The sequence below is a fragment of the Neoarius graeffei genome, chromosome 1 (genome assembly GCF_027579695.1).
Source record: "Neoarius graeffei isolate fNeoGra1 chromosome 1, fNeoGra1.pri, whole genome shotgun sequence".
NCBI classification, from domain to species: Eukaryota; Metazoa; Chordata; class Actinopteri; order Siluriformes; family Ariidae; genus Neoarius; species Neoarius graeffei.
Genome location: NC_083569.1, coordinates 58,832,740 through 58,858,462, shown reverse-complemented (window position 1 = coordinate 58,858,462; position 25,723 = coordinate 58,832,740). Strand labels below are relative to the sequence as shown.

The window sequence follows — 25,723 nt, the reverse complement described above, 5'->3', positions numbered from 1 at the left end:
CCTGAATAAATTACTTTTTGGGGTCATTCCATGTCAACTCAACCAGAGCCTCCCACCTCAAATTTTTGATTTTGCTTAAACTTTGCACACTGCAAGTAGCATGCCTTGGTAGTACTAAGGCCAAGTATTTAAAGCTCCTAGACAAAGGTTTTCAATTTATGCACATTTGAAACTTTATATGTTAAAAAACCCTCTGTAATTTTCTTCTGGTCCCAAGAAGTATTGTTAATAAGTAATAATTAAAATAAGTTAGCGCGGATCGTGGCAAATTTCTGTTCGGTGATTTTCGTGACCACTCAGTGCATGACGTCATTCAAGACAAACAAACCGCTTGAGTTGAGTCCACTTCTGTTTACTTGCATTGCCGTTCGGCTTGAGTGCAGACGTACGTTCGGGAATTTCCAAAGAAAAACCCATGCCTTATTGTTGTACAGTGAACTGTAACAATGGGACCGGTTCAGGAAGAAGTTGTTACCTTTTTCCGAGAGAGGAGAAGAGGCGGAGAGAGTGGATTGGCTTTTTCTGGAAGAGGCAGAGCAAGAGGATTGGCTTTTTCCGAAAAAGAAGAGGTGGAGTGAGTGGGTTGGCTTTTTCCGAAAAAGGAGAAGAGGCGGAGCTAGTGGGTTGGCTTTTTCCAAAAGAGGAGACAAGGCGGAGAGAGTGGATTGTGTGCGTGAAGCCAGAGGGTTGTTTTTTTTTCCGGAAGAGGAGACGAGGTGGAGAGAGTGGATTGTGCGCGTGAAGCCAGAGGTTTTTTTTTTCCCGAAAGAGGAGACGAGGCGGAGCGAGTGGGTTGGCTTTTTCCAAAAGAGGAGACAAGGCGGAGAGAGTGGATTGTGTGCGTGAAGCCAGAGGGTTGTTTTTTTTTCCAGAAGAGGAGACGAGGTGAAGAGAGTGGGTTGGCTTTTTCCAAAAGAGGAGACAAGGCGGAGAGAGTGGATTGTGTGCGTGAAGCCAGAGGGTTGTTTTTTTTTTTCCGGAAGAGGAGACGAGGCGGAGAGAGTGGGTTGGCTTTTTCCAAAAGAGGAGACAAGGCGGAGAGAGTGGATTGTGTGCGTGAAGCCAGAGGGTTGTTTTTTTTTCCAGAAGAGGAGACGAGGTGAAGAGAGTGGGTTGGCTTTTTCCAAAAGAGGAGACAAGGCGGAGAGAGTGGATTGTGTGCGTGAAGCCAGAGGGTTGTTTTTTTTTCCGGAAGAGGAGACGAGGCGGAGAGAGTGGGTTGGCTTTTTCCAAAAGAGGAGACAAGGCGGAGAGAGTGGATTGTGTGCGTGAAGCCAGAGGGTTGTTTTTTTTTTCCAGAAGAGGAGACGAGGTGAAGAGAATGGGTTGGCTTTTTCCAAAAGAGGAGACAAGGCGGAGAGAGTGGATTGTGTGCGTGAAGCCAGAGGGTTGTTTTTTTTCCGGAAGAGGAGACGAGGTGGAGAGAGTGGATTGTGCGCGTGAAGCCAGAGGGTTGGTTTTTTTTTTCCGAAAGAGGAGACGAGGCGGAGCGAGTGGGTTGGCTTTTTCCAAAAGAGGAGACAAGGCGGAGAGAGTGGATTGTGTGCGTGAAGCCAGAGGGTTGTTTTTTTTTCCAGAAGAGGAGACGAGGTGAAGAGAGTGGGTTGGCTTTTTCCAAAAGAGGAGACAAGGCGGAGAGAGTGGATTGTGTGCGTGAAGCCAGAGGGTTGTTTTTTTTTCCGGAAGAGGAGACGAGGCGGAGAGAGTGGGTTGGCTTTTTCCAAAAGAGGAGACGAGGTGGAGAGAGTGGATTGTGTGCGTGAAGCCAGAGGGTTGTTTTTTTTTTTCCAGAAGAGGAGACGAGGTGAAGAGAGTGGGTTGGCTTTTTCCAAAAGAGGAGACAAGGCGGAGAGAGTGGATTGTGTGTGTGAAGCCAGAGGGTTGTTTTTTTTTCCGGAAGAGGAGACGAGGTGGAGAGAGTGGGTTGGCTTTTTCCAAAAGAGGAGACGAGGTGGAGAGAGTGGATTGTGTGCGTGAAGCCAGAGGGTTGTTTTTTTTTCCAGAAGAGGAGATGAGGTGAAGAGAGTGGATTGTGCGCGTGAAGCCAGAGGGTTGGTTTTTGTCCGGAAGAGGAGACGAGGTGGAGAGAGTGAAACAAAATCAAGCAGTCAAAGAAAAAACGGACCAGCAATGCTCAAGCAAAAAGGAGCAGATTGGAGGTAAACATTTTTTACTTTTGCTTGCAATTGACAAGTCAAGAATCCTGAGGGATCCTGTACAATCATTGTGGAAATGAGACAAAGGGATATTTCCTTGCTTAGAGTAAGCTATAAATAGTATAATGCCATGGATGGCAGGCTAATGTGGCCTACCGGCACACTGTTAAGTAATCGTTACCTATATCCACTAGGGAGGGCGGTTTATTTATTCTTCAAAAGGGCTCTTATTTAGTATTATGACGAAATTATGAATTTATCATAACTACCAGGATAAATCGTTTGGGCGCGAGTCTTGTTGAGGTCCGGGGTCACCGCGATCAGAGTCGGCCGAGTCGCTGTCCGATTCCGAGGCCGCACGGTCAAACCAGTGAGCCACATTCACCGATTGCTTCGCAACGGCCATAGGTTCATACATGTATGGTTTCACCTCTCGATATTTAATTTGGAGAGTTCCTACTTCAAAATCGCTACCGCTTTCAGACATTTTACACAACCTCTCATGACCAAAGTCCGTACACGTGTGCTCGATTTGCAAGTAAACACAGAACTGCTCCCGGTCTGTTTGGCTTAAATGGCGTCACGGCGACTGTCCCCTGGCGGTAAAAGTGCACATAAGTGAGATGTAAACAAACCTTTGGAAATTGGGCAAACCAGTATATTTTAACCATTTTATTCAATTTTAGGGTGCAAATTATGCCGCTTTTCCACTACCAACGCGGCTGAGTTGGGCTGAGCCGTGCCGTGCTGAGTTGGGCTGAGTCGAGCTGAGTGGGGCTGTTGGCGTTGCATTTCGACTACAACCGCGCTGAACCGTGCTGGCTGGAAGTGGGTGGACACATTGGGTGGAGTTAGCGAAAGTGGGTGGACGTCACGTGATGTCGTTAGGCGGCGCAAACAGTAACATCAGTGACCTTTTAAGCGGTAGTCTCACGACCCGGATAGTAAACAGTAAACATGGAGGACATGGAGTCGTTAGTGTTGCTGGTCTTGGTGCTGTGGCTTGTTGTCACCGACAACGCCAACAGATACTGGCAAGAGCGTATAGATGAGGCGAGGCGCATAAGGCTTCATAATTCTCGTACTGTAATTCGTAATTCTTCTTCTTCCGGGTTTACGGTGTTTACAGATCCCAGCGTGCTCGCGGGGCGTGTGTGGGCATGTGAGGACACTCCTCCTCACCAATCAGTGCACAGGGGAGTGTCTGCTCACGCCCCTCGCCCCACTCGGTTCGGTTTGGCTCGCTTCAGCCCCACTCCAAAACCGTGCGAGTTTTGGGTGCTAAGTAGGGCTGAAGCGAGCTGAGCCATGCTGCTCTGAGGTAGTCGAAACGCGAGCCGTATCGGGCTGAAGTGAGCTGAAAAAGGGTAGTGGAAAAGGGCCATTAGACACCAGGAAGATTGAATTCGCTTTTTGGGTCGTTCTTCTAGACAATAAAGTTGATATGTAGTGGATGTTCATTATGTCTAACTATTACAGATATTTTAAGTTCGTTTCTTAGACAAGGATTTTTTTTTTTTAAGCTTGTTACCTCGTTAACAGTTTCGGCGAGAATCTCCCGCCTTCTTCAGAAACAGTCACCAGATGTCGAGTGGTGACGTGCCTTATCAGCTGATGTTGCCACCCAGAAACATAACCAAACAGGAAATGGAAGCCATCAGAACACTTACAAAGAACAAGAAAATAACAATATTACCGGCTGATAAAGGGAGGACCACGGTTATCCTGGACACTAATCAATATGAAAAACAAATGAATGAAATGCTCATGGACCCAAACACATATGAAGTATTAAAAAAAGACCCGACGGAGGAAAAGAAAAAAAGACTAAAGCTATTACTCAAACCCTTACTGGACGACAACAAAATCGATAAACAAACATACAACCACTTCATCCCCACAGCAGACATCACCCCCCGGATATACGGCACACCGAAAATTCATAAACCCGGAGCACCACTAAGACCCATAGTAGACAGTATAGGATCAGTTACCTACAACCTTTCCAAGACACTGGCAGACATAATTAAACCACTCCTCGGACTCACGGAATACCACTGCAAAAACTCAAAACAACTGGCGAAAGAACTAAAGGAAATCAAGATAAAAAAGGATGAAATGTTTGTATCGCATGATGTCATATCCCTCTTTACAAAAACACCGGTCACAAATACTCTCAACATAGTAGAAAACCGGTTAAAAGCAGACAGAACCCTGAAAAGACGCACAAAACTTACAGTACAGGATATAACAAAACTATTACATTTCATTTCCACTTCCACATATTTCCAATTTAGAGGCATAATCTATAGACAAAAAGAGGGATTTGCAATGGGGGACCCGCTATCTGCCACTCTATGTAACTTTTTTATGGAGGATCTGGAAACCCGAGCCATAGAAACAGCACCGGACAACTGCAAACCCATTTTCTGGAAACGATATGTTGATGACATTCTCGAAATAACCAAAACAGGCCACACACAACAACTCACGGATCATTTAAACTCCATAGACAAGACAGGCAACATCAAATTCATACACGAAGAGGAAACGGACAAGACAATAGCTTTTTTGGACTTAAAAATACATCACACAGAAGAAGGGAACATTAGAATCACAACATACAGAAAACCTACACATACCGACCAATATCTTCTCTGGACATCTGAACATCCCATCGCACACAAAATGTCAGTAATCAGAACACTATACGACCGAGCACAGAGCATCACGGAGGAGAAAGACCGACAGGAAGAGGACCAACACATCCAACAGGCATTAAAAAACTGCCAATATCCACCGTGGGCAATTCGGAAAGGGAAATTACAGACACAAAAGAAAAAAACAAACAAACAAGAAAAAACACCGAAAAAACAAACCGGGGCTTTGTCACACTACCATACATAAAAGGAGTCACAGAACGCATCCAACGATCCATGAGGAAATACCACATCAACACCCCGGTCAAACCATACAAGAACCTCCGACAGCTGCTAGTTCACCCCAAAGATAAAATACAACTGGACAATAAATGCAACGTCATCTATGAAATCCATTGCCGTTCATGTAATAAAGTCTATATTGGTGAAACGGGCAGATGCTTCCATACTCGAAGGAAAGAACACCAAATAGAGTGTGAAAAAGAAACAACAAAAAGACTCACAAGATCCGAAAAAGAAAAAGCAAACCAAGAAAACCTAAAATCAGCCATTTCAGACCACTGCAAACGGCAAAATCACATAATGAATTGGGAAGAGGCCAGAGTCATTCGCGCTGAAGAGAATAGATTCCAGCGTTGGATTTTAGAGGCAGTGGAGATACGCAAGCGGGCGCAGAGGACGATGAACCGGGATGAGGGAGCGTACGCGCTGTCACACACCTGGAGCGCCGTCCTGGAGGAGCGACCTGACAGCAGGAGGCGTGGACTACCTGTCAAATTGGGCGGGACGTTCACGCCTCCGTAACGCAACATCAGCTGATAAGGCACGTCACCACTCGACATCTGGTGACTGTTTCTGAAGAAGGCGGGAGATTTTCGCCGAAACTGTTAACGAGGTAACAAGCTTAAAAAAAAAAAATCCTTGTCTAAGAAACAAACTTAAAATATCAATAAAGTTGATATTCTATGTTTCACCTCCGACCATTGCCTATAACCTTTTAAGCTTAATTATTGTTAACTGTTGAGATTCAGCCTTGTTTTTGAAGTAGGGGTCATATTCTTCTTGAATGCTTCAATTCTGGAGCAACTTTGTGCATCTAGAAAAAGTACTTGCTAGTACGTGTTCGGTCTGTGACACATAGATTTTATTATCAGAAAAGTTGGTCCTTTCCTGATTTTAACCATCATTGTCTACATATTTTGTACAGTTTAGCCCTCAGGTGGTATAGAAAAAGCAAAAATCACCTAAACGAAAATCCGCTAGTGTATTTTTACGATTTTGATTTCTTCATTACTCTTAGCTTAGTGATGACAGAGACCTAAAATTTTTAATGTACACGGTCCGTAAACAACTTAAGCATATTAAACAAGCTCGAGGCCCCAGTGGCTATATTTACTGACTTTATTAACCCCTGAAGTTAGACTCGGAATGAAAAGTGCTATTTTTGTCTGAATCGGATACATACTTTTCTCAAAAGGGACACGTTATAGCAATTTCATTTTTTGGGTTTTTTTTTGTGCTTGAAAATATGTGCCTTGGTAATAATATGTGAAAAAATGGAAGCTGTAATACTCTCCCTTTTGAAGTTACAACAAGACAATTGGATCCAGCGTCTGACATTAAAGCAATACTCCGGAGTGAAATGCTTTTAAGGTCTATTTACGCATTATTGGGAATGCATACGTTGAGTTGCTACCACAATCACATCAATCGGTTGTGTTTTGAGAAAATTTGTTTTTTGCAATTTCAACCGGAAAGTGCTAACACGGCAGTGTGCGGGGCATGTCTTTGCTGATACAAAACGCTAGTTTTAAAACCATTGCAAAGCTCAAAACAACATGACAGTTCTGTGGAAGTGAGTAGAGGGTTCCTACAAACAAAACGAAGCGTTCTTAGCTCTATGAGTGCACGGACAGTGTGTGTAGAAGAGTAAATACAAAGGCAGTGACCTTACCTGAAGTTGGGCTTCCTCAGACGCCATCTTCATGGGACAGTCCGTAAAAGTCGAGTGCATAATTGGAAATGCATAATTGTGGTATGTTGTGCATTTCCAGCGGGATGGGCTCTGCACTTGGCACTCGACTTTTACGGACTGTCCCATGAAGATGGCGTCTGAGGAAGCCCAACTTCAGGTAAGGTCACTGCCTTTGTATTTACTCTTCTACACACACTGTCCGTGCACTCATAGAGCTAAGAATGCTTCGTTTTGTTTGTAGGAACCCTCTACTCACTTCCACAGAACTGTCATGTTTTGAGCTTTGCAATGGTTTTAAAACTAGCGTTTTGTATCGGCAAAAAAGACATGCCCCGCACACTGCCGTGTTGGCGCTTTCCGGTTGAAATCACAAAAAAAAATTTTCTCAAAACACATCTGATTGATGTGATTGTGGTAGCAACTCAACGTATGCATTCCCAATAATGCGTAAATAGACCTAAAAAAGCATTTCACTCCGGAGTATTCCTTTACCCAACTGCTAGAAATCCTCTGAAAAAGGGAACAGTATTGTTTTGTTTAACACAAAAATGTTTATTAACTAACAGTTTAGCCATACTTCAAGTCAGACATATCTAGCTATCAAAGATAAATTCAGTACAAGCCAGATCATTGAACATCATGGATTAATTATCACAGCAAAATATAATTTCCAAAAAAACTCTCTAGGTAATGTTCAAAACAAGTCATTTATGGCCCTTTTCCACTACCCTTTTTCAGCTCACTTCAGCTCGCTTCAGCTCACTTCAGCCCGACACGGCTCGCGTTTCGACTATCTAAGAACAGCACGACTCAGCTCGCTTCAGCCCTGCTTAGCCCCTAAAACTCGCACCGTTTTGGAGTGGGGCTGAAGCGAGCCAAAGCGAGCCGAGTGAGGCTGGGGGCGTGAGCAGACACTCCCCTGTGCACTGATTGGTGAGGAGGAGTGTCCTCACATGCCCACACACGCCCCGCGAGCACGCTGGGATCTGTAAACCCGGAAGAAGGAGAATTACGAATTACGAGAATTTCTGAAGCCTTATGCGCCTCGCCTCATCTATACGCTCTTGCCAGTATCTGTTGGCGTTGTCGGTGACAACAAGCCACAGAACCAAGACCAGCAACACTAACGACTCCATGTCCTCCATGTTTATTGTTTACTATTCGGGTCGTGAGACTACCGCTTAAAAGATCACTGATGTCACTGTTTGCGCTGCTTAACGACATCACGTGACGTCCACCCACTTTCGCTAACTCCACCCAATGTGTCCACCCACTTCCAGCCAGCACGGTTCAGCGCGGTTGTAGTCGAAATGCAACTCCAACAGCCCCACTCAGCTCGACTCAGCCCAACTCAGCACCGCACGGCTCAGCCCAACTCAGCCGCGTTTGTAGTGGAAAAGCAGCAATATATATACACTAAGTAACTTTAAAAACGCACATTGATAAAACTTGCTGAATTCGTGCTGAGTTTATCTCAAGAAGAAAAGAAATACATCACAATGGAAAAATAACTTCATTCCGCCCGAATAAGTTCCAAATCTGTGCTCAAATCAGAATTTAAGGGAGTTGTACTCAATAACGTACAATATGACTCGGGTAGTTAATGACATGGACAGGCTTTAATTTTCAAACAAATTTTGCATACACTGTACACACACAATCTTGCCTATAAATACCCGGGGGAAATGATGGGAAAATTGTCATTATTGAAGATGCCACGCCTAAGCCAAAATCAACGTGAACAGGCCATCGGGATGTTGCGTGCCGGAAGTACACAGACAGAGGTCGCCCGGCACTTCGGTGTTCATTATTCGACCATTTCCCGTTTGAGTCAGCGTTACAGACAGACAAGGAGCACCAGGGATCGTCCACGCCCCGGTCAGCCTCGAGTCACGACGCCAGTTCAGGATCAGCACATCAGGCTAGCTCACCTCCGTGACAGATTCCTCAGGTCTATGCCACGAAGAGTGAACGCCTTGTTGCAAGCAAACGGAGGTCATACACGATACTGAACCTGTAATTTCGTGAACATGGACCAACTGTCACTTTGAATTTTTTTTATTGTGAATTAATTCTTGAGTTTGACAATAAATGTCCTTTATCGATGTTTCAAGATGTGTGTGCATTACATACAATATCATAAATTTCAAATATATGCATGGATCTAAAGTGATATCGTGTTGAATTCCATTGTGCGTTTTTAAAGTTACTTAGTATATTATTAATGCCAATCTATACGCTGGTAGTGTTTCTAAGAGTTCATCCATGCACACTTGTGATCAACTTAAAACTGTCCATCTGTTGGAACTTGTACTGTCTGCCTGTAGTTGTACTGGGAAGTGGCAGCGAGCACAGCACATGGCCCACAGGAACCCAGCACTCGTCCTTCTGCCTGGGCCATTTGTACATGCAAGGATTCTGTGTTTACCTCATGAAAGTGATGAGTAGATCATCCTTGTCTTCGTCTACCTCTAGCACACTTCCTATATACCAGACCTGGTCATAGACAGCTGCCGCATACGCACCAGGCTTGTATTCTTGGATATCATGATGTGCAGTAGAAATGTGCTAGAGTCCCACTTGTCATGGAAATATCTGCAGAGATCCTGTACATTCTCAGGTTAGGCCCATCAGGTATAAAGCTGTGATGGCTTCTAATGCCAGGCACCTTCTTTGCTTCTTTGTACCGTTGTTCTTGGGCCTGTGATGCTTCTGCCACATCTTCCTTAGAGACGTACAAGAACTTGATACCTTGGATTTCCCTGACAGCCCATTCATAGAGCGCAATAGGCGACAATGTGGTTACTTGTTATAGCTTGGAGGTTTGCCCGAGCAGCAAGCCTTTTTATGGTACCCCCAATGCCATCGCATGGCAATTTGCCATGACTACATGCTTTATTTCAACCTAGAAGCCACTATAAAGACTTTATTGTTTGAAGATTTAAAACCCTCCTGTGACCTTGAAAATAAGGTCAAATAGGTCATATGGGTCAAAAGGTCTTGTCAAAGTCTATTAAATCATATCACAAAGTAAATGTAACTTGAAAAGGCCACTAAAATACAGGCCCAAATCCTCCCTATTGGGAATACATGTAAATTACCCCCAAAACAACAAACTTTGGCCTATAAAGTCAGTAAAATGGGTCACAGTAACCTAGTTTTTGGTGAGCTAGGTTGTGGTCACCCAAGGTATATTCAGGCCATATATGAGCCTCCTAGCTCTTACGGTGTCAAAACATGCCCTGCTAATGGACAGACAGATGGACTAAGGTATTTGAACAGCTTTGCTGCTGAAGTCAGCAAAGCTAAAAATAAATTACCACAAATTTAGATCCCAGATCGTCATAATTAACAATTTATGCAAGGTCAAAGTTGGCTCGAAGAGAAAATTAGCATTTTTTGTGCCTAAATGATGCCAATATTTTTCTAAGAAGGAAAGATATTACATACCTAATTATTATATAATATTTGATATTATTAACCTACTTTAAATATATAAAAGACCAGCTATGTACTATGTGTCCCTCCCTGGACTTTGACTCCCTAAAATAAGGGATAATTTGGCATTTTCATTCTGGGTCAAGTTTGCATGTTCCTTCCTTTTAAGATATAGAACATCTACAGCCATGCAAATGCATGAAGGGCATAAGAAGTTGGTCCACAATAGTACGGTGTTAAAGATATGGACAGCTGTGGTGTAGTTTTTTCATAATAAGCACTCTAACTTGCTAGAAAATGCAATCATGACTGGGTAAATTATTTTTTCTATTTATAACATGCTGCCGTTCATACGTATGTTCAAAGCAGATGATAATGATCCCCAAATCCTAAAATATACCTCCCAAACTTACAGTACAAGCAAAATAATGAAGATATGGCCATCATACGTCTTTTTTTATAGCCCTAATTTTGCGGCACGGTGGTGTAGTGGTTAGCGCTGTCGCCTCACAGCAAGAAGGTCCGGGTTCGAGCCCCGTGGCCGGCGAGGGCCTTTCTGTGCGGCGTTTGCATGTTCTCCCCGTGTCCGCGTGGGTTTCCTCCGGGTGCTCCGGTTTCCCCCACAGTCCAAAGACATGCAGGTTAGGTTAACTGGTGACTCTAAATTGGCCGTAGGTGTGAATGTGAGTGTGAATGGTTGTCTGTGTCTATGTGTCAGCCCTGTGATGACCTGGCGACTTGTCCAGGGTGTACCCCGCCTTTCGCCCGTAGTCAGCTGGGATAGGCTCCAGCTTGCCTGCGACCCTGTAGAACAGGATAAAGCGGCTAGAGATAATGAGATGAGATTTTGCTCCAGATTATAGGCGAAAATTGTAATTTTGACCCCCACCCCCGCCATGCAAACTGGGCTGAAATGAGCTCATAGATCATCACAGAGACCTAATATTTGGGCTTTGGTCATCATATATGTGTATCTATCACTGGAAGGAAAAATTATCAAAATAAAAAAATTTTAGGTGGGAAAACCTTTGAATTTTGGTTGATTTGGCATGGAATGACCCTTTGGTGGTCATTTATTACTTTTCTTGAATTTGTGACAGCTTGTTGAACAGGTATGATGAGCAGCCAGCCAGCTGCTTGATACTTGGCCGTTTCTTCCTCTGAATATTTACTTTTTCACATTTTATTTTTTCACATTTATTTATTTATTTATTTATTTATTTATTTATTTACTTACTTACTTACACCTCTAAGCATAAGTATAACACTAAAATATGATATAGCTGAGAAAGAAAAAAGTGATATCAGTAAACTGTAAGTTAAAATCAGAACTATGAATTTTGTAGAGGAAAAAAAAGTATATGTAAATGTTATTTGTAAAGAGGTGCAGGAAACCCTAGAATAACTTGAAAGCTAATTTAGCTAGGGCTTCTTAGACTGAGGGGTGAGTGTTGATTTTTATTTATTTATTTATTTATTTTTAATATTTCAAACACACACACAAAGGGAAAGGAAAAAAAAAACCCAAACCCATGAGACTAGACAAAAGAAGCCGGCAGTAGGATGAGATATTCGTATGAATTGAATTGGCTTGTCAGTAGGTAGAGAAAAATTTTTTATTTTATTTTTTTTCTCATTATCTCTAGCCACTTTATCCTGTTCTACAGGGTCGCAGGCAAGCTGGAGCCTATCCCAGCTGACTATGGGCGAAAGGCGGGGTAATAATGAATGAGATATTATTATTATTATTTTTTTTTTTCTTGAATGCTCTTTTGGGTAGCTGTTTGTCGGCGAGATCTAGAGAGTTCCAAACTTTAACTCCTGTGAACCTGATATTAAAAGTACCGAAATTTGTATATACTTTTGGTAAATAATAAGATCGCTTAGCGGCAAGTCTTGTTTGTTAATCGTGTTTTGTTGATAATGAAATGAAAAGGAGTCAAAGACAACAGGAAGTTTGTTTGAGTAATATTGTTGCATGAAAAGAGCTGTGTGAAGGAAAGACAAGTCAGTGAGTTTAAGAAGTTGAAACTTTTTAAAGATTGGAGATGAGTGAGCATCAAAAGTTGAAAACATTTAATTTAATGACGAGGTCACGAGTTTGTGTTATAAATGCTGGTGCTGTTACCTTTAGGGTATTCTGTCTAAAAGCTCCCTGTTATCTGTAAACATGTTATCTGCCTGTTTCCTGTCCCGTCTACCCTGTTTGCCATTTGTAGGTAAATTTACCTTTTCTTCCCCATGCAGTTATTCTTTCTTCTTTTAGTTTTTGAATTGACTACTTGCAGGTATTATATTCAATTTATTAAATATTCTTTAGGATGCAAATTGCTGTGGTCAGATACTTATAATTGTATTACTTTTTTAAAAAAATGTAAATACTTTTAATACACATTCTAATAGATTTGTAATTCAGTTGTGCTAGTAGATTGGTTCATTAATGTCCCTTACCAGAAATATAAATGTTATTATATTGTAATGGTGGTAGTAGTAGTGGAGGCGGTGGTGATGATGATGATGATGATTTTATTTTATTAGCAGTAATAGTAGTGATATTTGATAACTGTGACGCACTGGATACCCCCTTCCCAGTTCGCTGTCCAATTTTCCTCCAAGTTCATAACCCAAAATATTTTGCTGGATGCTTGTCTGTTGTCCACAGCAACCCAGCATGGCTCCTCAATATAGTAACAGCAGAAGTAGAGAATAAGCCGTTGCAAAACACTGCTTTCAGTGCTCTGACAAATTGCAGAGGTCTTTTCTTTGGTTATTTTTGTCCAGTTCCAATTAAATACCATGATGGCATTTAAATGTCCATGAGAATGAATGTGCTGAGATTTATGATTGAGGTAAGCATTGGTTTTTCTACAGTCTATATATAATTAGACCATTTGCTCTCGTTGTTTCATATTGCTCCAGACACAAGATAGAACTTGTTTCTGTGGCTCAACAGATTGCTACAGAAAGTAGTTCTCAATAAATTGCAGCTATTTATTATTAATATTCAGAAATTGTTGTGCTACAACTGTTAACATTAACAGTATTAAGTCCACTACATTAACAGTAAAATAAGTTCACTTAATTGTTGCTGTCACTCTGACTTTTATTCTATTTTATTCTGTTGTTCTGCAGAACTGAATGTAGGCTGCATTTGGATCCATTTTTTTGCCCTTAGATATTAGACAGAGTACCACTGGGTTAAAAGTCTTGAGGAATGTTTATTATTTAAATGATTGAGCACAAGCTAAAGCTTCCATGAGTACTGTACTTCAAGCTGGTTTAAAAGAATAACTTTCATCATCCAGATTACCTGCTGCACTGAACTGCCATGGAATTATGATGGATCCAGAAACTGAGGTGCTGTACCAGCTTTTGGCAGAAGTGCAGCTAGAGCGATTTTTCCTGAAGATCCGCGATGAACTCAATGTGACGCGTATTGAACACCTGGATTATGTCAAAGACACAGACTTGGAACAGATAGGCATCAGGAAACCAGGTTTTTATCTCCTATGTTCTGTAGTTTCTTTAAAGCATTATTTAGAGAGACAATATGAGGACTTGTATATAAAATTAGATTATCATGATAAAGTTTAAGATTTTCCATCAGTTATTTAAGTAAGTTAAAATTTAATATGTTATAGAATCATTACATGTAAACTAACATGGTTCAAGCATTGTTCTATTTTAATTTTGATAATTATGGCCTACAGTGCAAAAAAATAATAAAAAAAATCTCAAAATATTAGAGTATTTCATTTTGAGTTTGAGTAAAATATTATAAATACCGTGCATCTCTCAATCTAGTTCAGTACATGCACCCACAATCATGGGGAAGATTGTTGACTTGTCAGTTGTCCAGAAGGTGATCGTCAACATCCTCCACAAGGAGGGTAAGCCACAGAAGGTCATTGCTGAAAAAGCTGGCTGGAAAAGGTGCACAAGCAACAGGGATGACCGCAGCCTTGAGAGTATGGTCAAGAAAAGTCGATCCAAGCACTTGGGAGAGCTTCACAAGGAGTGGACTGAGGCTGGTGTCAGTGCATCAAGAGCCACCATACACCGATGTCTTCAGGAAAGGGGCTACAACTGTCACGTTCCTAATATCAAGCCACTCCTGAACCAGAGACAACGTCAGAAGCGTCTTACCTGGGCTAAGGAGAGAAAGAACTAGACCGTTGCTCAGTGCCCCAAAGTCCTCTTTTCAGATGGAAGTAAATGTTGCATTTCATTTGGAAGTCAAGGTCCTAGAGTCTGAAGAAAGAGTGAAGAGGCACAGAATCAAAGGTGTTTGAAGTCAAGTGTGAAGTTTCTGCAGTCTGTGATGATTTGGGATGCCATGTTGTCTGCTGGTGTCGGTCCACTGGGTTTTATCAAGTCCAAAGTCAACATAGCCATCTACCAAGAGATTTTAGAGCACTTCATGCTACCATCTGCTGACAAGCTTTATGGAGATGCCGATTTCCTTTTCCAGCAGGACTTAGCACCTGCCCACATTGTCAAAACTCCTACCAAATGGTTTGCTAAGCATGATATTATTTTTGATGACTCAAAAATACAGACAGGCTGAAGGTCACTATCAAAGCAACCTGAGCTTCAATAACACCTCAGCAGTGCCACAGGCTGAGTGCCTCCATGCCACACTGCATTGATGCAGTAATTCGTGGTCAAGGAGCCCCAACCAATTATTAAGTGTATAAATGAATGTACTTTTCAAAAGTTGGACATTTCTCCATTGTAAATCCTTTTTTGATTGATCTTAGGAAATATTCTAATAATTTGAGATACTGGATTTCTGATTTTCATGAACTATAAGCCATAATCATCAAAATAAAAAAAAAGGTTTGAAATATTTTGCTTTGTGTAATGAATATAGAATATATGAAACTTTACCTTTTTGAATTAAATTAGGGGAAAAATAACTTCATGATATTCAAGTTTTTTGAGATGCACGTGTGTGTGTGTGTGTGTGTGTGTGTGTGTGTGTGTGTGTGTGTGTGTGTGTGTGTGTGTGTGTGTGTGTGTGTGTGTGTTTTTTTTAATATACAGGGTGTTTCAAAAAAATGTATATTATTTGAGATGTAAATATCCCAGAAACTACATAGTCTAGGCAATTGAAACTGAACAGGCTTAATGTTGAGCAATAAGATTTATTCCTCAAAATTTGAATGAGAAATTCAAAGGTATGTGGATTCCATGAACGATTTCATAAATCTTCAATATTCATGCCGCCTGAGACACAGACAGCCTTCCTCTTTGAACTTTTTGTGCCGTGTCCAAATCTGCATTGCAGTCGGTGCATTTGTAGAGAACTCCTCTCATAAGTGCACGCTTGCACAGTCTTGTTCGACTGTGTTCAAGCGTACTCTAACGCACACAACGCCTTTTCTTTTCCAGGGAATGGCATTTCTATACCTAAAATGATAAAAACATTAAACATAAAAATTTGACCTGTTTCCACACATGCTCTTAAAATTTGAGGTCAATTGAACGAGAATTGGCAAAGTTATTAGATTATGAAATTATATCAAATTTTTTGAAACACCGTGTGTATGTGTGTATTACACTGCTCAAAAAAATTAAAGGAACACTTTGAAAACACATCAGATCTCAATGGGGGGAAATCATGATGGATATCTTTTCTGATGTGGACTGGGTAATGTGTTAGGAACGAAAGGCTGTCACATCGTTTGATGGAAATGAAAATTATCAACCTACAGAGGGCTGAATTCAAAGACACCCCGAAAATCAAAGCGAAAAAATGATGCGGCAGGCTTGTACATTTTGCCGAAATTTCATTGCAGCAACTCAAAATGGTACTCAGTAGTTTGTATGGCCCCCATGTGCTTGTATGCATGCCTGACAACATCGGGGCATGCTCCTAATGAGACGATGGATGGTGTCCTGGGGGATCTCCTCCTGGATCTGGACAATCTGAGGTGCAACCTGGCATCGTCGGATGGACTGAAACATAATGTCCCAGAGGTGTTCTGTTGGATTTAGGTCAGGCGAGTGTGGGGGCCAGTCAATGGTATCAATTTCTTCATCCTCCAGGAACTGCCCGCATACTCTCGCCACATGAGGCCAGGCATTGTGGTGCACCAGGAGGAACCCAGGACCCACTGCACCAGTGTAGGGGTCTGACAACGGGTCCAAGGATTTCATCCTGATACCTAATAGCAGTCAGGGTGCTGTTTTCTAGCCTGTTGAGGTCTGTGTCCCCTTCCAGGGATATGCCTCCCCAGACCATCACTGACCCACCACCAAACCGGTCATGCTGAATGATTTTGCAGGCAGTATAACGTTCTCCGTGGCATCTCCAGACCCTTTCACATCTGTCACATGTGCTCAGGTTGAACCTGCTCTCATCTGTGAAAAGCACAGGGCGCCAGTGGTGGACCGGCCAATTCTGGTGTTCTATGGCAAATGCCAATCAAGCTCCACGGTGCCGGGCAGTGAGCTCAGGGCCCACTACAGGATGTCGGGCCTTCAGGCCACCCTCATGAAGTCTCTTTCTGATTGTCTCTGACCAAACATTCACACCAGTGGTCTGCTGGAGATCATTTTGTAGGGCTCTGGCAGTGCTCATCCTGTTCCTCTTTGCACAAAGGAGTAGATACTGGTCCTGCTGATGGGTTAAGGACCTTCTACGGCTCTGTCCAGCTCTCCTAGAGTAACTGCCTGTCTCCTGGAATCTCCTCCATGCTCTTGAGACTGTGCTGAGAGACACAGCAAACCTTCTGGCAATGGCATGTATTGATGTGCCATCCTAGAGGAGTTGGACTACCTGTGCAACCTCTGTAGGGTCCAGGTACTGCACCATGCTACCAGTAGTGACACTGACCCTAGCCAAAGGCAAAACTAGTGAAAAATCAGTCAGAAAAGATGGAGGGAAAAAATGTCAGTGGCCTCCACCTGTAAAACCATTTCTGTTCTGGGGGTCGTCTCATTGTTGCCCCTCTAGTGCACCTGTTGTTAATTTCATTAACACCAAAGCAGCTGAAACTGATCGTCATTTAACCCCCCTCTGCTACTTAAATGACCAGATCAATATCCCAGAAGTTGAATTGACTTGATACTATATTCTGATTAAAAAGTGTTCCTTTAATTTTTTTGAGCAGTGTATATCAACCCCATTTCCAGGAAAGTTGGGATATTTTCCAAAAGGCAATAAAAACAAAAATCTGTGATTTGTTAGTTCACATGAACCTTTTATTGAAGTGACAAAAGTATAAAGAAAAGATTTTCAGTAGTTTTACTGACCAACTTAATTGTATTTTGTAAATATGAACAAAGTTAGAATTTGATGCCTGCAACACACTCAAAGTTGTGACTAAAGCAAAATAAGACTGAAAAGTTTATAGGATATTCACATAACTCCATTTTGGAAGATTCCACAATAAGCAGGTTAATCGGTAATGTGATGGTATCATGATCGGGTATAAAAGGAGCATTCGCCAAAGGCTCAGTCTTGGCAAAAAAAGGATGGGTTGTGGCTCATCCCTTTGTGCCAAAATTTGTGAGAGAATTGTTTGTCATTTCAAAAAGAACATTTCTCAATGAAAGATTTTAGGTCTTTCAAAATCTACAGTGCATAATATTGTGTAAAAATTCAGGGAATTCAGAGACATCTGTGTGTAAAGGGCAAGGTCAGGAACCTCCGTTGAATGTGTGTAATTTTCAAGCCCTCAGGCGACACTGCCTGAGAAACTGTCATGCTAACATGACAAATATAGCCACATCAGCTCGGGAGTACTTCTGAAAATCAGTGTCACTTAACAAAGTCTGCCACTGTATCCAGAAATGCAACCCAAAACTGTATTACACAAAGAGGAAGCCATTTATCAATTCTATGCAGAAATGCTGGTGATATCTCTGGGCTCAAACCCATCTCAGATGGATGGAAAGACACTAGGAATCTGTGATGGTATGGGGGTGCATCAGTGCCCACAGGTGAGTTGCATTTGTGTGTAGGTACCATTGATATACAGTATTGGGGCATATATTGGGATTTTAGAGAGACATATTCATCAAGGCAACATCTCTTCCTGGAAAGTCCATGCTGATTTCAGCAGGACAATGCCAGGCCTCATTCTGCACAGGCTACAACAGTGTGGCTTTGTAGACACAGAGTGCATGTGCTTGACTGGCCTTCTGCCAGTCCAAATCTGTCTCCTATTGAGAATGTATGGCACATCATGAAGAGGAGAATCAGACAACAGTGCCCACGGACTGTTGAGCAGCTGAAGTCTTGTATCAAGCAAGAATGGACAAAAATTCCAATTTCAGAAGTGCAACAATTAGTATCCTCAGATCCCATACAATTAAAGTGTTATTAAAAGGAAAGGTGATGTAATACAATGGTAATAATGCCTCTGCCCCAAGTTTTTTTTGAGTGTGTTGCAGGCATCAAATTCTAGCTTCCTTTATATTTAAAAATACAATTGAGTTGGCCAGTAAAACTATTGAAAAACTTTTCTTTGTACTTTTGTCAGTTAAATAAAGGTTCACATGAATGAACAAATCACAGATTTTTGTTTTTATTGCATTTTGGAAAATATCCCAACTTGTCTGAAAATGGAGTTCATATATATATATATATATATATATATATATATATATATATATATATATATATATATATATATATATATATATAACCCTGATTCCAAAAAAGTTGGGACAAAGTACAAATTGTAAATAAAAACGGAATGCAATGATGTGGAAGTTTCAAAATTACATATTTTATTCAGAATAGAACATAGATGACATATCAAATGTTTAAACTGAGAAAATGTATCATTTAAAGAGAAAAATTAGGTGATTTTTAAATTTCATGACAACAACACATCTCAAAGTTGGGACAAGGCCATGTTTACCACTGTGAGACATCACCTTTTCTCTTTACAACAGTCTGTAAACGTCTGGGGACTGAGGAGACAAGTTGCTCAAGTTTAGGGATAGGAATGTTAACCCATTCTTGTCTAATGTAGGATTCTAGTTGCTCAACTGTCTTAGGTCTTTTTTTGTTGTATCTTCTGTTTTATGATGCGCCAAATGTTTCTATGGGGGAAAGATCTGGACTGCAGGCTGGCCAGTTCAGTACCCGGACCCTTCTTCTATGCAGCCATGATGCTGTAATTGATGCAGTATGTGGTTTGGCATTGTCATGTTGGAAAATGCAAGGTCTTCCCTGAAAGAGACGTCGTCTGGATGGGAGCATATGTTGCTCTAGAACCTGGATATACCTTTTCAGCATTGATGGTGTCTTTCCAGATGTGTAAGCTGCCCATGCCACACACACTAATGCAACCCCATACCATCAGAGATGCAGGCTTCTGAACTGAGCGCTGATAACAACTTGGGTCGTCCTTCTCCTCTTTAGTCCGAATGACACGGCATCCCTGATTTCCATAAAGAACTTCAAATTTTGATTCGTCTGACCACAGAACAGTTTTCCACTTTGCCACAGTCCATTTTAAATGAGCCTTGGCCCAGAGAAGACGTCTGCACTTCTAGATCATGTTTAGATACGGCTTCTTCTTTGAACTATAGAGTTTTAGCTGGCAACGGCGGATGGCACGGTGAATTGTGTTCACAGATAATGTTCTCTGGAAATATTCCTGAGCCCATTTTGTGATTTCCAATACAGAAGCATGCCTGTATGTGATGCAGTGCCGTCTAAGGGCCCGAAGATCACGGGCACCCAGTATGGTTTTCTGGCCTTGACCCTTACACACAGAGATTCTTCCAGATTCTCTGAATCTTTTGATGATATCATGCACTGTAGATGATATGTTCAAACTCTCTGCAATTTTACACCGTCAAAGTCCTTTCTGATATTGCTCCACTATTTGTCGGCGCAGAATTAGGGGGATTGGTGATCCTCTTCCCATCTTTACTTCTGAGAGCCGCTGCCACTCCAAGATGCTCTTTTTATACCCAGTCATGTTAATGACCTATTGCCAATTGACCTAATGAGTTGCAATTTGGTCCTCCAGCTGTTCCTTTTTTGTACCTTTAACTTTTCCAGCCTCTTATTGCCCCTGTCCCAACTTCTTTGAGATGTGTTGCTGTCATGAAATTTCAAATGAGCCAATATTTGGCATGAAATTTCAAAATGTCTCATTTTCGACATTTGATATGTTGTCTATGTTCTATTGTGAATACAATATCAGTTTTTGAGATTTGTAAATTATTGCATTCCGTTTTTATTTACAATTTGTACTTTGTCCCAACTTTTTTGGAATCGGGGTTGTGTGTGTGTGTGTGTGTGTGTGTATATATATATATATATATATATATATATATATATATATATATAAAAATAAAATACACTACACTACCGTTCAAAAGTTTGGGGTCACCCAGGCAATTTTGTGTTTTCCATGAAAAGTCACACTTTTATTTCCCACCATAAGTTGTAAAATGAATAGAAAATATAGTCAAGACATTTTTCTGGCCATTTTGAGCATTTAATCGACCCCACAAATGTGATGCTCCAGAAACTCAATCTGCTCAAAGGAAGGTCAGTTTTATAGCTTCTCTAAAGAGCTCAACTGTTTTCAGCTGTGCTAACATGATTGTACAAGGGTTTTCTAATCATCCATTAGCCTTCTGAGGCAATGAGCAAACACATTGTACCATTAGAACACTGGAGTGAGAGTTGCTGGAAATGGGCCTCTATACACCTATGGAGATATTGCACCAAAAACCACACATTTGCAGCTAGAATAGTCATTTACCACATTAGCGATGTATAGAGTGGATTTCTGATTAGTTTAAAGTGAGCTTCATTGAAAAGAACAGTGCTTTTCTTTCAAAAATAAGGACATTTCAAAGTGACCCCAAACTTTTGAACGGTAGTGTACACTGTGTATATAATATATATATTATGTTTTGTGTGTGTGTGTGTATAACAATTATTCACCGAAGGCTACATGAATATCAGTGAATAATAACCAAGACAAAGTCAGGGTTATTATTCACCGATATTCACTGAGCATGAGGCAGATACTTGTTTTAGTATAAATACACAGGTAATATTGTTATTGTGAAACTGTTGTTGTGTTAACAGGGCAAAGACGATTATGGGAAGCAGTCAAGCGTTATAAAACAAACATGCGGCCACGGTCATGGATGGCCAAGGTAAAGTCTTGAAACTTTGGCATGTTTTCTCAATAATCATTTCTTGAAATTTATCTCTACAATCTGTCAGTCATTCCATCATCCCATAACAGGTCTTTCCTGGCCGTGGACCAGAAGGAGGTGACCAGTCGAGTGGTGGTGCCCCTGGTCCAGGGTCAGATGTGGTACGAGCTCTTCCCTGCCTTATCCAGGATAGTGAGCTGATGTTTGGGGACAGGCTGGGCTCAGGCTCCTTTGGAGTGGTGAAAAAGGCAGAGTGGCATACGCCTACTGGACGAGTGGTGAGTGTGTTGTTCCTGCTGAAAGTTGTTTTACATTAAGACCTTAAGGTAACTACTTACCCTTGCTTTCCCTGCATTCACAATAGCAAGCAACAGGTCACTCATGTTGTTGTCACTTTGTCACTTGTGGGTGTATGTAGTGACCACTAGTGCTGCCGCTGCTATGTTGTAATATGAAATGGTTGTAACATATAGTAGACCAAAATAAAACCGAAATAAAAAGCCACCTGCTTTCTCTTTCTGCTCTCCTATAACCATCTTATCTTCTTCCTCATAGTTGCCTGTAGCAGTGAAGACTCTCAGGACCAATATGTCCAGGGAGGCAGATCTAGTAACAGACTTTCTGCAGGAGGTCACTATCATGCAATCTCTAGAACATCTCAATATTATCCGTCTCTATGGTGTGGTACTCACCCAGCCTCTAAAGATGGTAAGCTGTGGTTCCCTGGTGCTGTACTGTAAACGTTAGTAACTTATAACCCCAAATCAGAAAAAGTTGGGATGGTATGTTGAAATTAAAACTGAAAACAATGATTTGTAAATAATATTTGACCTGTGTTGCACTCAAACAATACAACAGCACATTATTTGATATTCTACTTCATGAATGTTGTTTTTTTGTTTGTTTTTTTCAAAATAAACACTTTTCAATTTTGAATAAACACACATCAGTTTTGCTTCTTGCAGCACATTTTAAAAAGCATTTCCCACTTTCAGGGCTGTGAAAAATCCGCGGAATTCCGCGAATTTGGCCGCCAAAAATATCATTTTAGTAAATCATCTAATTTTGCAATAAAAATGGGGGGGGGGGGGGTAGGTTTCTTTTGCGACAATGACAGACCGGTTTACGGCATTTGCGCCATGCTTACAAACCACGGCACGAATCTTGTGCTCTTTAAACACGCTTTCGATATCAACGGTTTTGAAAAGGAGAATTTCGCGGTATGTCCGTGTCACGGAGGGACATCGTTCAGAGGGAGGACGGTGAGACCGACAATGTCAAAAACATTTGCCAAGGAAAACGGCATCAAAAATCCATGGAATTGGCGATGGCTGGAGTTTAAAGTCGGTAGTGAATGAGCACATACGGAAGATAAAAGAACCGGGGAAAGCTTACTGCATCTTGTGCCATCAGGATGTGAAGTACAGTTCTTGTGGAAGAACGTGTTTGGTTGACCATGTTAAAGGAAAAAAACATGTGGAATTGGTGAAATTGAAGCTGTTGAACTATAGATTACCAGGTAGACCATCTTGTTCACATTTATATATTCAATTTATAATAATAATAAACAGTTCAAATTAAATGGCATGGTTGAGAAAATATTTGCTTTCAGGAGATGCTTCAAATCTATCAATATACACAAAATCTGTTCAGCTTCTGGGGCCCTGTGGGCCCCTGGCTCCTGGGGGACTGCTCCCCCGAGACCCCCTGCTAAAATTTTCTCGGATTTTGTCATTTCTATTTCACAGCCCTGCACTTTTGTAATGTTGCCATTCCTTTTCACAACACTTAAAATATGTTTGGGGACTGAAGATGACAAGTGATGAATCATTTCAGGTGTTATTTTGTCTCATTCTTCCTGCAAATAGGGCTGAAGGTGTGCAACAGTATGGGGTTGTCACTTTTTTTTTTTTTTTTTCAAATTTAACCACATGTTCTCTATTGGGGACAGAGGGGACAGGCACCCTCTTCTTCCACAGCTATGCCTTTGTAAAGTGTGCAGAATGCGGTTTTGCATTCTCTTGTTGAAATGTCCATGGAAAAGATGTCGCCTTGAAGGCAGCATATGTTGTTCCAAAATCTCAATGTACTTTTCTGCTTTAATTTTACGACCACAGAAGTGTAAGTCACTATTGTCAAGGGCACTGACACAACCCCATACCACAACAGACCCTGGCTTTTGGACTGTTACTGGTAACATTCTGGATGATCCTTTTTGTCTTTGGTGTGGAACACATGGCATCCGTTTCTTCCAAAAGAAGACCTGGAATACTGATTCATCTGACCACAATACTCATTTCCACTGTGTGTTGGTCGTCTGAGGGATCGGAGATCACGTGTGTTCAGCTTAGGCTTGCGCCCTTGCCCTTTACACAGCAAAATTCCTCCAGATTCCTTGAATCATGTAATGATATTAGTGGTGCTTGAAAGTTTGTGAACCCTTTAGAATTTTCTATATTTCTGCATAAAAATGACCTAAAACATCATCAGATTTTCGCCCAAGTCCTAAAAGTAGATAAAGAGAACCCAGTTAAACAAATGAGACAAAAATATTATACTTGGTCATTTATTTATTGAGAAAAATGATCCAATATTACATATTTGTGAGTGGCAAAAGTATGTGAACCTCTAGGATTAGCAGTTAATTTGAAGGTGAAATTAGAGTCAGGTGTTTTCAATCAATGGGATGACAATCAGGTGTGAGTGGGCACCCTGTTTTATTTAAAGAACAGGGATCTATCAAAGTCTGATCTCCACAACACGTTTGTGGAAGTGTATCATAGCACGAACAAAGGAGATTTCTGAGGACCTCAGAAAAAGCGTTGTTGATGCTCATCAGGCTGGAAAAGGTTACAAAACCATCTCCAAAGAATTTGGACTCCACCAATCCACAGTCAGACAGATTGTGTACAAATGGAGGACATTCAAGACCATTGTTACCCTCCCCAGGAGTGGTCGACCAACAAAGATCACTCCAAGAACAAGGTGTGTAATAGTTGGCGAGGTCACAAAGGACCCCAGGGTAACTTCTAAGCAACTGAAGGCCTCTCTCATGTTGGCTGATGTTAAAGTTCATGAGTCCACCATCAGGAGAACACTGAACAACAATGGTGTGCATGGCAGGGTTACAAGGAGAAAGCCACTGCTCTCCAAAAAGAACATTGCTGCTCGTCTGCAGTTTGCTAAAGATCACATGGACAAGCCAGAAGGCTATTGGAAAAATGTTTTGTGGATGGATGAGACCACAATAGAACTTTTTGGTTTAGATGAGAAGTGTTATGTTTGGAGAAAGGAAAACACTGCATTCCAGAATAAGAACCTTATCCCATCTGTGAAACATGGTGGTGGTAGTATCATGGTTTGGGCCTGTTTTGCTGCATCTGGGCCAGGACGGCTTGCCATCATTGATGGAACAATGAATTCTGAATTATACCAGCAAATTCTAAAAGAAAAGGTCAGGAACTGAATCTCAAGAGAAGGTGGGTCATGCAGCAAGACAATGACCCTAAGCACACAAGTTGTTCTACCAAAGAATGGTTAAAGAAGAATACAGTTAATGTTTTGGAATGGCCAAGTCAAAGTCCTGACCTTAATCCAATCGAAATGTTGTGGAAGGATCTGAAGCAAGCAGTTCATGTGAGGAAACCCACCAACTTCCCAGAGTTGAAGCTGTTCTGTACAGAGGAACGGGCTAAAATGACTCCAAGTCAATGTGCAGGACTGATCAACAGTTACCAGAAACGTTTCGTTGCAGTTATTGCTGCACAAGGGGGTCACACCAGATACTGAAAGCAAAGGTTCACATACTTTTGCCACTCACAGATATGTAATATTGGATCATTTTCCTCAATCAATAAATGACCAAGTATAATATTTTTTGTCTCATTTGTTTACCTGGGTTCTCTTTCTCTACTTTTAGGACTTGTGTGAAAATCTAATGATGTTTTAGATCATATTTATGCAGAAATATAGAAAATTCTAAAGGGTTCACAAACTTTCAAGCACCACTGTATGTAATGTAGAGGGTGAAATATATCCTTTCATATCTTTCTTTGAGGAACACTGTCTTTTTAAAGATTTCAATTATTTTCTCATGCACGAGTTGTCAAACTGGAGATTCTTGGTCCATCTTTCTCCTCAAAAACTAGGCTTTTCCTGGATGGTACTTTTGTACCAGATCATGATTACAGTCACCTGTTGACATCACCTGTTTCAAATCACATCATTGTGTAATTGTTTTACCTCATTACTAGCTCTAAATTGCCCCGTCCCAACCTTTGTGTGTGTGTGTGTGTGTGTGTGTGTGTGTGTGTGTGTGTGTGTGTTGCACACTTGAAACACATGAA

At 41.3% G+C, this 25,723-nt stretch overlaps 1 protein-coding gene across 2 annotated transcripts in view; it reads left to right on the top strand.

Moving 5' to 3' along the window:
- The window catches only part of tnk1 (tyrosine kinase, non-receptor, 1), a 45,532-nt gene that overhangs the window by 14,714 nt on the left and 5,095 nt on the right, over nt 1-25,723 (top strand). The window contains exons 1-5 of one of the 2 annotated variants that reach the window (XM_060935589.1): nt 13,637-13,725; nt 18,085-18,179; nt 21,304-21,374; nt 21,467-21,655; nt 21,933-22,085. In XM_060935589.1, the coding sequence (XP_060791572.1) occupies nt 21,348-21,374; nt 21,467-21,655; nt 21,933-22,085 (369 nt within the window). In that variant the 5' untranslated portion in view covers nt 13,637-13,725; nt 18,085-18,179; nt 21,304-21,347. Of the gene's footprint in view, nt 1-13,534; nt 13,726-18,084; nt 18,180-21,303; nt 21,375-21,466; nt 21,656-21,932; nt 22,086-25,723 lie in introns of those variants that run through there. The other variant, XM_060935581.1, reaches the window with a different exon arrangement.